Here is a 15,094-nt window from a genome sequence, read left to right on the forward strand (position 1 = left end):
GCTTTAATAACAATGATGCAAGAACAAATAAAAACAAGCCTCCACGCGGGCCGACGATTTAACTAAGGGATTGAGTAAAGAAAGTCTCACAAAAGTCCTTTAGCACTTCAACTCCAAATTTAAAGCTTGGCTTAGCAAATTTTTTTAAATTTTAGATTTTTACTTTCTTTGCTTGCTTGAATGCTCCTTTGCTTGCTTGAATGCTCATTTGCTTGCTTCCTCTCCAACAATGCACCTAGTTAAGTAAGAACAACACAATAAGTAACTAAAAATAAAAAATAAAAAAAGTAAAGACACGATCAAAAGAGTACTAATCCTAATTGATTCCACAAATTCGACGTTGCCTAATCAAATCAATCAATCCCCGGCAACGGCGCCAAAAACTGATTGCGGTGGTGTGTCGCCGCACCACCGTCAAGCTTGAGAGAGTGTGTGCATTTTAAGGCGAGGGCCAAGAGTTTTACATTTATAGAAGCCACTACTACCTTTTACTATAAATATAGCTAAGGTGAGTAGGGATCGTCCCAAGGGATTGTGAGGATCGAACAAGGTCGTGGAATCGCTATTAGGGTTAGTAGGTCGAGTGATTAAACAATTGGTTGGTTGGTTGATTAAAGAGCAACTAAATTAAATTAAGTAATAACAAAAGAATACAATTAAGAGTAAGTAAAAGAGAGAGAGATCTTGGGGTTTAGAGATCACCACTAAGCAATGCATTTCTATACCATTGACAAGTGACTAATGAGAGCAAATGGTGTGTTGCAATATTGGTGTGTGTGTGTGTGTTTGGTTGATTCAACAAGCAAGGATGACTAGTTAAGCATGTATTGTCTAAACATCATGTGAAAGGCACAATATATCTAAGCAATGAAGCATATATTGTCTAAACAACATGTGAAAGGCGCAATAAATCAAAACAAGTCATTAATCCTTTCATTAAGCTCACAATCCAAATACAACACAAGGTTAGACACATATGCTACTTACATTCAAAAGCTTAGACCATCAAACAACAAGCATGGATTGTCCTTCCATTTAACACTACACTACAACTACACTACATCTACACTACTAGCATGAAAATAAACTAGGAGAGAGGCACAATCCATCAAGGAATAAGTATGAACTATCAAGAGAATCACAAGAGTATTCCTTTAAGCACTATGTTTTGAAAATCTCCAAATCTATAGCATCAATACACATAGACATGCATCAATAACACAAAATCTAAAGACAAGCACATGAACATCTATTCTAGCATACATAGACATATGGATAGAATGAAATGATCAATTGGAAGCATTAAACCACATAAATCATTGGATAAACAAGATCTATATATATAAAAGTGTCAAAACATCAGTTACAACACTAATCCCTCAATAATACACAAAATTAAGATATAGAAAGCATGATTGGGACTAACTCTAGCCCCAAGAGGATGTCTAGCCACTCATGGTGATGTTGCTCCAACCCTCAAAGGCTAACTCCATGGAATAGATTTGCTTCTTGTTGATGAAGAGTCTCCAATGGTGTCTCTAGCCTCCTCCTCCTCTAAGCTTGCTCTCCAAGAGATGATATGAAAAGGATATTGGCTCCCCCAAGAGAATAAACCCTAGAATTGTCTATGTCTCAAAAAGTGCATCATATTCCTTTTATAGGTAGGTAAAGTGGCACACAAAATGAGCTGGGGTCGTACAAAGAATATTCTCTAATGATTGGATAGAGGACGGATTGCACAAGTTGGAAATTTAACTTTTTTTGCACTGGAGGAAGTTCGATCGATCGAACCTTGGACTTGGATCGATCGAACTAGCTGAAATCCATCGAACTTAGGCTGGATCGATCGAATTGGTTGAGCTTTTTGAGAAAAGACAAATCCCAGATATTTTGGGAGTTATTTGTTGGGAAAAGGACAAAAGTGGTTAGTGGGTGGTACAGCTGTGGATAGGATCAATCATTTGAATAAGGACAAAAGTGTTCGATCGATCGAAGGGTGGTGTTGGATCGATCAAACTTTGGACTTTTTACTTTTGGGCCAAGGCTTGGATCTATCTTGAAGTACTGAGATCGATCATTGTTCGATCGATCGAACCTTGAAGTTAGATCGATCGAACTTTGTTGTTTCCCACCTTTGGCTTCATTTGCTTCCTTCTTTCTCCACTTTGATCATTTCTTTGTTTAATCCCAGAATTGCTTCAATTAAGCTCTTATTTGGCTGAGTTAGCTTATTTTCAGGATAAGTGTCTGAAAATGGAAATAATACGAAATCAATCTAAAATGATAAAGTAAGATAGATAAAGGTACTAGAATGCCTAAGTTTAAGGGGTTTAATTACGCACTTTTCAGCGCTCATCAATAGATCCCCAACATAATGAAGCTGAAAGATAACTTAATTGGAGTAGGATAGAAAGAGAGGTAGCTATAAGGACAATATCATGTTTGAGAGCAAATGCTGCGATGAGAAACTTGGATATGAACTTGGAAGTAAAACATCCTGTAGCACGTAGAATAACTAGAAACACTATAATTACAAATTTCAATGTTTTCATGTTAAGATTTGTATCATGTGGTATTATGTGGTTAATTGTGTGGTTAGTTAATATAATGTAATGTAATAAATATAATTGGAAGTTATTATTATTTTTTCAACATGTGCACATTGCTAACAGTAGGATAGTTTAATAAACAGACAAAATATATATGCACATTGTCAATTACTACACCAACCAAGCAACATAATAAAGTTCTCACTGCACCAACATAGCAACATTATAAAGTTCTCACTGTAACACAAGTGCAATAATAGAACACAACTGCACCAAGTTTATAAGAATAATAAAAGCCACACACCTGTAATAAAAGAACACAATTGCATAAACCTGTTATAATTAATAAACCATTATAGCATAAGCAATATAAACCATTGTACCATTACAGACATCAACCATTGTACCATCACAGACATAAACCATTGTACCATCAGAGACATAAACCATACGAAAATACAAAAGGTGTGTGCTGCCATCTATAGCTAACAAAGCATACCAAAACATAGAAAAAAACAAAACACAACAAAAGTTGTGTGCTGCCATCTACCAAAGCACAGCAAAAACACAACATTGGGATTAAAAGCTGTATGTTGCCATCTACCAAAAGTTGTATGATGTCATCTGCCAAAACATACCAAAACATGAGCTATATACTCTAATCCTAATGGTGCCTAAAGTCTTGGATCCATTGTAGTGGGTCTGCCATAAGAAAAGATTAACAACATTGGAATTATAGTGAGATAATGAACTTCACTACTATGGAAATCAATTTAAATATATATACCTTCCTAATGATAATGACGCTGACTACTCCACAAGACATTCAAGTCAACTGATGATGATGATGCTTGGCTACTCCTCAAATTGTTCAACATAGTCCCATACCTTGATGGTATTGTAATGACCTAAGTAAAAAAAAGATAAATATTACTACAATGGTGAAATCATAATAAACTATAAGAACATACAGTAATTTAAATAATATACCTCCTGTAGTTGCCTTTCAGTGGCAGTTATAACCCTTCCAGCCCCTCTTCCTCTTGTACCACCTCCAGCTTTACTTCCTTTTGCACCACCTCCAGCTCATCTTCCTCTTGTATCAGCTTCATTACCTCCAACTCCTTTTCCTCTTGCATCAGCTTCATTACCTCCAGCTCTTCTTCCTCTTGCATCAGCTTCATTTTGTATATCTATATAGTCTGGCAATACACCAGAAACAACAGGCAGACGAGGTCTATCTCCTTTACTTTTTATTTGACCTTTTTTCTTAGGTATTGTCTCAGTTGCCTTGCAAGTCCTAGCGTTGTGGGATATCTCCCTACATCTTCCACACCTTAGATGCTTTTTTTTCTGCTAGCAACACCAAGTTTACTGACCTCACCCATTGTCTTTTTTCTTACCTTTTTAGGCCTACCAGTTACAGGCTTAACAATAGGTGGGTGTATAGGATCAGTGCCAACTTCTCGTTGCAAGTTCCTAAGGGGCATAGGGTATATAATATGGTTATATGTCCTGAAATAACTCTCCATATGATAACAACTATCCACATAATTCTCAGGCAGCCCCCTTTCAGATATTATACATGCAATGGCATGAATGCGTGGTATTGATCCTTTCACATCCCATTCTCGACAGTTACATGTTCTATTTGCTAAGTTAACACCCTTATTAGCACCTTTATAGTAAACCTCAAAAATATCATCACCTGTCTTTCTGGTAGTACAATGTCTGCAGTCATCCATTAGGTTCTTCAAGTCAGTTGCTATGGTAGGGCACAACAACCCAGTCTGATTCTGAATCCACTGCCTTCTGGACTGATTGCGATGCATCAAATAACTACGAATCCACTCCAACATAGTAATGAGTGGTTTATCCCTAACATCACCAATGTTGTCATTCCATGTCTCAGCGAGATTGTTGACAACTAAATCACACTTTGAATTATCCTCAAATTTATGCCTTAACCATAACCTAGGAGGCACATTTGCAAGCCACTCATAGGCTCCCTTATCAGTGTCCTTTATAATCTGCATGTGATACTTAAATACACTCTCAGTAAGTGCACGTGATGCATTCCACATCTCATTTCTCAACTTCACAGCCTTAAAAGTTCTTCTTGAAATTTTCATACATGTGTTTTACATAATATCTATGATGACAACCATGCAACATGTCTTCAAAAGTGTCAACTAATCCCTATCAAAGAAGGAAACATATAAACATTAATTAAATGAACATGCAAACAAACATATATTAAAAAACATAAATTAAATTTAAATTAAATTATTACCTTCTGTATGTCAGACATAAATGTAAACCAATGTAATGAACCCAAAGCCTTCTCTAGTTGTTCCATAAACCACTTCCATGACTGCTTTGTTTTAGATCTTACCACAGCAAAAGCAATAGGAAAAATCCCACTGTCTCCATCCCTCCCAAGCGCACTTAAAAGTTGGCCTTTGTAAGGACCCTTCAAAAAACATCCATCCACTCCAATGAATGGCCTGCACCCTTCTAAAAAACCTTTACTCATTACTTCAAAACAAATAAATAACCCTTCAAATCTTGTAGGGTCTTCAAGTGTTGGTCTGTCAATAGTGGTGACTGTAATACTACCAGGGTTTGTAGATTGAACTAGATGGCAGTAGTCTCTAGCTCTTTTGAATTATGACCCATGGTTCCCCTCAATGTGTGAGATTGCCTTCTTCTTTGCTCTATAAACCTTGGAGCTAGAAACAATCACATCCAAATCCCTTAAAACAGCCTTCTTTATTGCACCAGCCTTCCATGCAGGTTCATCCCTCAAGGTCTCCATGTATTTTTTTGCTAAGAAAGAAGATGATGCTTGCTTGTTAATTTTAGTATAAGAGCAATGATGAGTTGATTTGAATGTCTTTATCTCAAAACTGCTATCTTCAGTGTTGATTGATGCGTGTATCATCCACCCACAATCAGAAGCACATTTGGCAGTAACTCTTTCTCGTTCATTCTTCACAAATCTAATGTCAGACTTCTCACTGATAGCATGAGCCCTCAAGTCCACTCTGAACTTTTCTGCTGATTCATATATTTTTTCCCACTTCAAAGCCAGTAACCCTTGGATTCTGCCGGCCTCCATCATTATTCTCTTCCTCATCTTCATCTTCAGATGAGCCCTTTAAACTTTGAAACTCATCACTTGGAGCATATGCTGATTCAATGTTAGAAAAATTGTATTCCCTCTCATGCAGATCAAGGTCATCAAGATCCACCCCAGAATTGGCATATTCATTGTTCTCAGCAACAGTAGGCTCTACCTCACCATCTTCATGTGCCATTTCATCTTTCATCTTAGCAACAGTAGCCTCCACCTCAGCAAATTGATGTCCCATGTCAGCAGCTTCCATCTCCGCACTTCCCATCTCAACATCATACCCATACTTTATCTCAGTATCTTCTATTTCAGCATCATACCCATGCTCTATCTCACCATCTTCTATCTCAGCATCAATTAAACCTTTTTCCCCATCACCATTGTTTATTAACAACTTAACATTACCATTTGCCACCTCAGTAGCCCATTCTAGGATTTCATCTTCCCACTCAGCATGCTCTGATCCATCCCCCTCCCCATCAACTACTTCAATATTAGGTGAGATGATGAACATTTTAATTAAACTAAACCTCTGATGACAACTAATGCAGCCCAAAACATCTTCATCCTTTAATATTTGTTTAATCCCTTCATCACTGCTCACCATTGGATTCCTATAATATAATTCACTCTTCATATCATCATACCCAAGCTTCTTCACCACACGATTCAGATCAAAAGAATTTAAGTAATCCAGATCTATATTATGAATCAAAGTTACAGTGCCACATGTATGATTAAGAGGTGTGCCCTTAAAAGATCCTCCATGGTGTACCTCCAAACTAACTAACCTAAACATGATCTGTTAACAAAAAATAAAATTAATTAATTAGCATTGCAATTAAAATTAACAAAACAGAAAGCAATGGCCTACTTATGCAATAAACTATATAGATGACAAATACAAGACAATCACAATAACTACAACACATGGACAGAAAGTAAGAACCAAACCCCAAAAGCACACCACAATGACACACAGTGGGGTCAATACACTTTAAGAAACATAAAGGCAGTACCAAAAAAATCCAATTATTGTGCTGACAGTACCAAAAAATATATATATATATTCATGCATTATAAAAGGTTGAAATCAAGATTTCGAAAACCCTACCAATTAACAATCACAATATAAAACAAAGCTCATACGAATGCAAAAATATCTACTACAAACCCTTTATAGAAAAAATGTCAGAAACCCTAGAAATTTAGTGACACTTAGTATTCAGTAACCCTAACAAACAATAACATCAAAATAACATGAAAATAATACATAAAGAAGCGATTTTGAAACTAAAATCAACCTTTGGAATAGTAAGCACACTTACGATTCAACCATCTTTCTTGCATGATCGATTCTGAGAGTTCAAATTTTTTCAATCTTCAATACAAAACTCCAAAACCACAAAATAACTCTTTCAAATCGTAGTTCAAAGACCCTCAGTCTTCATCGCACTTAGAATCCCTAGATTCGCGACCTTGCATCTTCTCTTCTCTTCTCTAAGCACTGAATAGACAGGGTTACAACTTCAACACTTAGGCAACGTTTGGGAAAACTAAGTGTATATCCATGAAGGGCATTCACGGTATTTCACTCTTATTATTTATTTTCGTATTTTTATTTTCTTAATTACGATGGGTAGTTTTGTAAATCTACAATGAGGTGGGCCGGAAAGTGGCCGGAATTGCGTTTCAGTGGTTAATTTAAACGATTTGAATAGTTGTGGTACTGACTTAATAGTTCATTTTTTTAATCCAAAGAACGTAAATTGTCGATTTCTAATAGTTCAGGGGCTTTGCACTTTTGCTTATTTGTTATAATTTTAAAGCAGACAACTATTTCGAGAACAATGTATAATATATATGATTGTTACATTATTATTGAATCAATATTGCATAATTTCGCATGGGGCATGCGCCCTTGGGCTTTGGGAGGATCTCTCTTTGGATTGCAGAGAGGATGCATGTGCGCACATGGATAGCGGGTTTCAAGTTTCTAAAGCCCAATTGCTCTCTCTCCTCTCTCCACCTCTCTCTCTCTCTCTCTCTCTCAGTTCCCCATACTCCATTCATTGAATCATATTAAATGCAAAAAAAAAACACACACCCCCATGAATTTTTTAACTATTTGTCGCCCAATTGCTCTCTCTGCTCTTTCTCTATAAACCAAAACGCACACGGACCATTTTATGAGTTTTTTCTGTTCCAATTCATTTTCAATGATGTCTGTTTCTATAACCACCATCCTTTTCCTCTTATTTGCTTCGTTATCGTCTGCAACAGACCCTTCGATCATTGAACATCATGAGAACAGAATCGAGAATTCCTCGGGTGGGAATGAAGGGGAGGTGATGGCTATGTATGAATGGTGGTTGGCTGAGCATGTTAAGGTGTACAATGGGTTGGGAGAGCACGGAAAGAGGTTCGAGATTTTTAAGGATAATTTGAGGTTTGTTGACGAACATAACTCGGAGAACCGGACCTACAAGGTGGGTTTGAACCGGTTTGCTGATCTGACCAATATATGAAGAGTACCGGTCCATCTATTTGGGCACGAAGACTGACGCTAAGCGCCGGTTCTTGAAGTCCAAGAGCGTCGGCTGGCGTTACGCGGTTCGGGTCGGTTGGAGGGAGAAAGGTGCTGTTGCTCCCGTCAAAGATCAAGGAAGTTGTGGTAGAACTCTCTCTATATAATTTTTGTTTTATTATAGTTTGATATACGTGTTCGAAAATTATTAAATTTGTTTGGTTGACAATTTTCTAAAACTATTTTGATAACATTTGAATGTATACCTTATTATACATGAATATACACATATATGTTATATATATATTTATATTGTATACTGTTTTTTGTTTGTTAAAAAATGGAGAGTGGAGATTGGGTGTGTTGGTGGTGAACTGTTGTGTGAAGAATGGTAGATTTTGGACTTCTGGTTGATATGTCCATCAATTGGTCAAGGGTCTCTTTAAGAAAATTTTGGTAGACCTTTTATATTGGGGTATATTAAATCCAAGGCCCATGGGCCTGTTGTGCTTAGTCCTTCTACTTTGGACCAATCTTGGTTCAAATTTCATCACCAGCCCACTATGCCCCTACAAACGGCCCATATGCACAATTCTGTTCATAAGTACCTTCCACCTTTTGAAAAAAAAAAACACACACACACACACATCTTGGTTTTTTTATTTTTTATTTATTGTGGGTGTTGACAAGGCCACAATGCAAGGGCTACAAAAAAAAATAATAAATAAATAAAATGACCACTATGCCCCTACAAGCGGCCCATTGGACATAGACCAGGGAGTTGGTGGGTCTTCTCGACGGTGGCGGCCGTGGAAGGCGTAAACCAGATCGCCACCGGCGATCTCATCACTCTCTCGGATCAAGAACTGGTCGACTGATAAATCATACTACAATGGTTGCAATGGAGGCCTCATGGACTACGCCTTCAAGTTCATCATCTCCGATGGCGGAATGGACTCCGAAGATCACTACCCTTAAAACTCATCAATTGCAATTGGTTTTTGTGAATTATTGTTACTTGTTCATGTAATTAAGCTGAAATGTATTGAATCAATTGGGATTGTCCACCCAATTCACAGAATGTGGGAGACCATAAATTTCCCCCCTTTTCCTCCTAACATTGGTAATCTTGTATTTGTATTGTAATGTCCGTGGGATGGAGAACTAGGGTTTCTGAAATTGGGTAAGATAAGAGCTCCAAGCCTCCAAATCTTTGATTTTTAACATTGGGAGCTCCAAATCTTTGATTTTTGACATTGGGTTTGTGAAATTCGGTAAAAAAAAAAAAAAAAAAAAAAAAAAAATAGCCCCAAATCTTTGATTTTTGATTCGGTAAAAAGAATGGATACATGAGGATGGAACGTAATGCAGTCGATGCATTCGCTGGCAAGTGTGGATTGCAATGTAGGCTTCTTACCCCATCAAAAATTTGAAAAACCCTGTTCAACCTTATTGGGTGTACGGATGCGCTGGAAAAGGGATAAGTTGTGCTTGAAAATTTCTTAGGTGGTAAAATGGTTCACGGGTCAAGATGGGTTGAGTAATTTTTAACCACTTAATTTCAAGGTCAAGATAGATTGAATATGGTTTATTTCACCCATTACATAATAAACACACAATACAAATCTATTCCATATTACACTCAACTCATTTCTCTTTCTAAAATTCTCTCACTCACAATCCTCTCTCTCTCTAAATTTGTCTCTCATCAGTTCCCTCTCTCTAAGTTTCTCTCTCTAAAAATTTCTTCTAAAAAAAATAAATAATTAAAAATAATTTTAAAAAATTAAATAATAGTTAAATATAATAATTAAAAATAAATTTAAATAATTAAAAAAATTTAAAACCTTCTGAAAAAAATAATTTAAAAATAAAAAAAATTTATAAAAATTTATAAAAAATTTAAAAAAATAAAAAAAATTTAAAATTTGCATGTAGATAGAATTTTGCATTTGATTATTTGCATGCCTTTGATCAAATGGCTGGCAAAGGCTGGGTTCCATAATCAAAAGAAGATTCCTGCAAGGAATGAAGTGGGCTCCATCCACTAACTACCCAGTAAGATTATATATATATATATATATATGTGCTATTAAAATAAGTACAGATAAAGCTATTAAAATAAATAAGGCGGTGTATAACCGACCAAGATATATAATATATAATAAACGAAAGTAAATGTAACTGAAATTAAACTTATATTAATATAACTGAGAATGGCTGAAAGTAACTTACAAATTACTGATAGTAGTCTAACAAATACAGCATACTGATATAGAATTACACTCAGAAAAGATAAATAAAACTGAACTGAAGATTACAATTTGAAACTGAGAAAATGTTATGAAGCCTGAAATCTCTCAAATAAAGCTTGAATTGCAAAGGAACTGAGCACTGCTTTTATAACCGGGCTCCTGCACTGTTGGAGGATGCTTCAGCGCGAATCTTGGCTTTTTGAAAAGTGACTTTTGCTTTTGACAGCTTTTACTGTAGATGAATAGTAACTTTCACTGTGGATGAATAGTATCTTGTCGGGGGTACTGTAGAAACAGTGATTCTGCCAACAGTTACTGTAGAAATAGTGACTTTGACTGGTTACGTAGTATTCTTGACTTTTACTGTAGCAAATAGTAACTTTGACCAAATAGTGACTTTTTCTTCCATATCAATTTTCAATTGAATGGATCTTGGTATGGATTCTAATTATCTTGGAACACAGAGTCGTCATATAAATTGACTACTGGGTGACTTGATTCAGTAGCAGAGGAAGCATCAGCTACTTCTTCTTCATCTTTAGACAGATCTTGGATGCGATCAGTCAGTGAGGCTGCCATTTTTTTGAGTTCTTCTATTTCTGATTTGGGAGCATGTTTCCATGACTTGGTGGAAACATTAGAACTAGTAGGGGAAAGCTGTTTCTATTGAATGACTTGCTGTGTTGGAGGAGTGACCTGTGTCTGTGAAGTAACTTGGTTTGAGGATTGTTCGGAATAATCATTTTCAACATACCCAATAATCCTGTCAAATTTGAAAGTATCCCACCATTTAGCATAGTGGCGACGGATGACTATGTTGTCTTGGATATCATATTGCCATTTAAATATCCATGGGACTTTGTATTTACTACAAAATAACAAGAGGACTGGAAATTGGGAACTATGTTTATTAACTTTGTGAACTATGTAAAAGTATTTGACTTGATCTGCAAAGGAGAGGGAGAGGATTTCTGGAATAGCACCATGAAGAGTCCACTATCTCATAAACCAGGTAGGGATTTGACTTTTGAAATGACTATCAAAGTTGATAAACCATGAATGAGTAAATGACTCATTTTGGTATAAGAGAATGGATAACCAGGCTGTCATATAATCATAATACGTAAACTGTATATTATGATCAGGTAATGGTTGCGGTAAGTAAGGGTGACTGCCCCATTCATTCATGGAGATTATCCGTCGGATGTACAGGGAATGGTAAATAACTTTGGAAGAATCATTCTTATCATAAGTTGTCTTGACTATAATAGATTCAGTATGGTACAGGATATCTCTGTAAAACCTAAGAGTTTTAGAAGGATGGCCTGGGGCATAGTGAAGGTTACTTGGAAAATAGGAGCAGGCCAATTCAAGTGGGGTGACTAAGGTGTGGCTCAATGAAAAACAAAGAAGTAGGGGGTTTTTCAATATATGGACTTGGTGGTTTTTTAGCAGTGAATTGTTGGATCTGGGACTGTGTGTGAATTTGGGGTTGGACTTAAAAAGGATTTGGTGTAAGATTAACTAGGGCTGACTTGAAAGTTGATGGGGAAGCAAGAGGTTGGAATCTGTTGGTAACTGCTAATGTTGAAGAGGATTGTGACTGGGATCTGGTAACTGGAGCTTTGTCTGAGCAAATATCAAAAGGTTTAACCAGTTGGGGCCTCAAGGGAGGCTGTCGGTCTGCCATTCGATTTCTGCAAGAATTCTCTTGTAAGAAAATCTGGAATGGAATTGTTACTACCTTTGATATATTCTATATCAAAATCAAATATACTTAATATAGCTTGCCACTGGGCAAAAATTTGTTTAGAAGCAATATTTTGAACATTTTTTTCTAGAACATATTTTGCACTTTGACAATCAACTCTGACTAAAAACTTTTGATTTAAAATATCATCTTAAAACTTACTAATACACAAAACAATAGATAAAATTTATTTATTAATAGTACTATAATTATTCTGTGCTTTCGTCCAAACACCAGAATGGAATCGAACTAATTGTTCAAGTGCATTTGGACTGACTCGTTGTTTGAGGATGCCACCATAACCAATGTCAGAGGCATCGGTTTCAATGATTTTAAAAGAATCAGTAGTAGGAATGCCACGACAAGGCAATGTCTTAACATACTGTTTGATAGATTTGACTATGCTAGTATGAACAGAAGTTCATGAAGGAGGATTACTTTGAAGGCGCTCAAATAGTGGTTTACATTGCTTGCGAAGATCTTTGTAAAAATCAGCAATATAATTAAGGGATCCTAAGAACCTCCGGAGTTGTGACTTATCAAGGATTTCATCTGGAAATTTTTCAGCAAATTGGATTGAGCGATCAATAGGACGAATTTGTTCTTGGTGAATATGATAACCAAGAAAACAGATTTTTGTTTGAAATAACTTGATTTTAGAAGTAGAGACTACAAGACCATTTTTCTGGATGACAGTAAGAAATGTTTTTAAATGTTTCCAATGCCCATCAAGTGACTTTGAAAATAGGAGGATATCATCAATATAGACAATAGATAAATGACTGTAAGGCTTGAAGATGTCATTCATGATATTCTGGAATTCACTAGGGGCATTTTTCAATCCAAATGGCATAATTTTCCACTCATAATGACCAAAGGGGGTGGTGAAAGCAGTTTTATACCTATCCTTTTTCCTTAAACGGATTTGCCAAAATCCTGATTTCATATCAAATTTTGAAAAGATGACTGCTTGACTAAGGCGGCTAATAAGGTCTTTCTTATTAGGGATAGGGTACCTAATCCATTTTAAAACCTTATTGAGTGGTTTGTAGTTTATGACTAAACGAAGAACTCCTCAATCTATTTCAGAGTTTTTCTGAACATAGAAAGCTGGGCAGGACCAGGGTGACTTACTTTTTCTAATAATCTTCTTATGTAAAAGATCATTAATTTCTTTTTTACAAAATTCCTTGACTTCTGGACTCATCTGAATTGGTCTTGCTTTAGTAGGAATGTGTCTTCTCCTAAAGCCTTTGATATAAGGTAACTTAACTGAATGTCTTTTTCTATGCCAGAAGGCAGTTGGTAGATCAGAACAAACCTGATTTTTTATTTGTTGTCCGAAATCTTGAATTTTTTGTTAGAGCACTGGATCAGTTAACTGATCATCAATGCGTTTATAATTGATTTCTTCTTTTAAGAAATTCAATTGTTGAGTCTTGCTCTGCAATAAATTTATTGATTTTGTTACTGAAGAATTGATAAGTGCTTAAATGTTGCACATTTCAGCACCTAAGTTAGGGTATTTTAGTCTTTGCATCTATCTTAATTTCATGTTTTAGTCTTAATTTATGTTTATGTGTATTTCAGGGTAATAAAGTTAAAATGAGCTAATTTTGATTCACTAAAGCCTTTTTGGAGTCAAGCAAAGATATTCAAAAAAAAAAAAAAAATGGCAAAAAAGAGGTCACAGCCCATTGCTTGTATAGTGTGTTTATTCTTCAAAAACGGTCAATCTCAGGCCTTTGATGATGTTCCCAAAGATGAAGAAGCAAACCAATGAGCTCGGGGCCAAAATGGAGCTAAATAGGGCTTAAAGGAAATTTCCAACTCTTGGGGGATCAATCCCCCAGGGTGGGGGATCGATCCTCCAGGACTTGGCAACATTATAGGATTTTCTTATTGTTTGGGCTTATTTTATGAACTATTGGGCTTTAATGGGGTTATTATTTATGGCCCAGTGAGCCTTTAGTTTAGAGTTAGTTTTTATTTTATTGAGGTGGAGATTATTATTTTTTATTAAGTTTTAAATTCTGTACCGATATCACGTTCTCTCTGGAAAAACAATCGAAAGAGGAGAAAAAGCAAGAACAAGCTAGGGTTTTGAGAAGAAGCTTAGAGATGATGAAGCAGATGATGGAACTTATTGACACCTTGAATCCATCAACTATAAGCGGCTAAATCTTCTACTTAGGGTTGGATAAACCCTAAGCATGTAACCTAATCTCTCTCTCTTTTCACTTTTTGGGAATTTATTTGTGTAATTTTTGTATAGCCTTGAAATATAAATTAATTCTTTCATTTGATTATCTATGTCAATTTCATATTGTCTTATATGTTTTTGATTGATAATTAATCTCTACACTTGATTTCTTTGTGAATTGAATCTTGTGATGGCTATGCATTGTGTTAAGTAAATGTAATTGTGTTTTAATTTGATGGAATTTTCTTCTACTAGATGGGTTGTACTACATAGTTAATTTAATTAGCTTAAATTCTTGTTGAATTTAGTCAATTTCAGGCTTAATTAGTTTAATTGCACTTTCATTCTTAGGTAAGTAGACAATCCATGCTTGTGTTTGATTTCCATGCTTGTTGCCACAATTTACATTATCCTCTAGATTAATGTGAGTTGAAATTGCTAACTGAATTGATGGACCATGCTTTGAATTGGTGAATTGATTTACATTTAGTTAATTGTCATTAGGTAAATGATTCAAGCTTTAAATTGATGTTTCATACTTTTCATTGCAATTGTTAGCCACATTTAGATTATACATTTATTTCCCCAATTAGTTGAAAGTTAGTGAGTTAGGGAATATGCTTAGTAGTGAATCGTACACCCTAAGTCTCTTCCCAATCTCTTAAACTCTATTT

At 35.7% G+C, this 15,094-nt stretch overlaps 1 protein-coding gene and 1 long non-coding RNA gene across 2 annotated transcripts; one reads left to right on the top strand and one right to left on the bottom strand.

Moving 5' to 3' along the window:
- Positions 1 to 3,565: 3,565 nt before the first annotated feature.
- Positions 3,566 to 5,085, bottom strand: LOC132316533 (uncharacterized). Its single transcript, XM_059815006.1, has 4 exons — positions 4,843 to 5,085; positions 4,695 to 4,748; positions 3,953 to 4,579; positions 3,566 to 3,742 (listed from the first exon to the last, which is right to left on the bottom strand). Exons 1-4 carry the CDS (start codon positions 5,083 to 5,085, stop codon positions 3,566 to 3,568), a joined length of 1,101 nt encoding a protein of 366 aa, XP_059670989.1.
- Positions 5,086 to 7,529: 2,444 nt separating this feature from the next.
- Positions 7,530 to 14,527, top strand: LOC132266929 (uncharacterized). The gene is made up of 2 exons (XR_009468774.1): positions 7,530 to 8,359; positions 13,808 to 14,527. It is a non-coding gene; the product is annotated as an uncharacterized LOC132266929 (long non-coding RNA).
- Positions 14,528 to 15,094: the final 567 nt, after the last annotated feature.

This window comes from Cornus florida, unplaced genomic scaffold, assembly GCF_030987335.1.
Source record: "Cornus florida cultivar Cherokee Brave unplaced genomic scaffold, ASM3098733v1 CherokeeBrave_3.0.0_Hap2_Chr07, whole genome shotgun sequence".
NCBI lineage: Eukaryota > Viridiplantae > Streptophyta > Magnoliopsida > Cornales > Cornaceae > Cornus > Cornus florida.

Excerpts from the sequence above, each read along its gene's own strand:
- LOC132316533 (XM_059815006.1), bottom strand. The coding sequence starts at position 5,085 with ATGAGTAAAGGTTTTTTAGAAGGGTGCAGGCCATTCATTGGAGTGGAT. Across the intron at positions 4,749-4,842 it reads TTATGTCTGACATACAGAAG|GGATTAGTTGACACTTTTGA; the intron begins GTAATAATTTAA and ends CTTCTTTGATAG. Across the intron at positions 3,743-3,952 it reads TAACTGGTAGGCCTAAAAAG|ATATACAAAATGAAGCTGAT; the intron begins GTAAGAAAAAAG and ends CAGACTATATAG.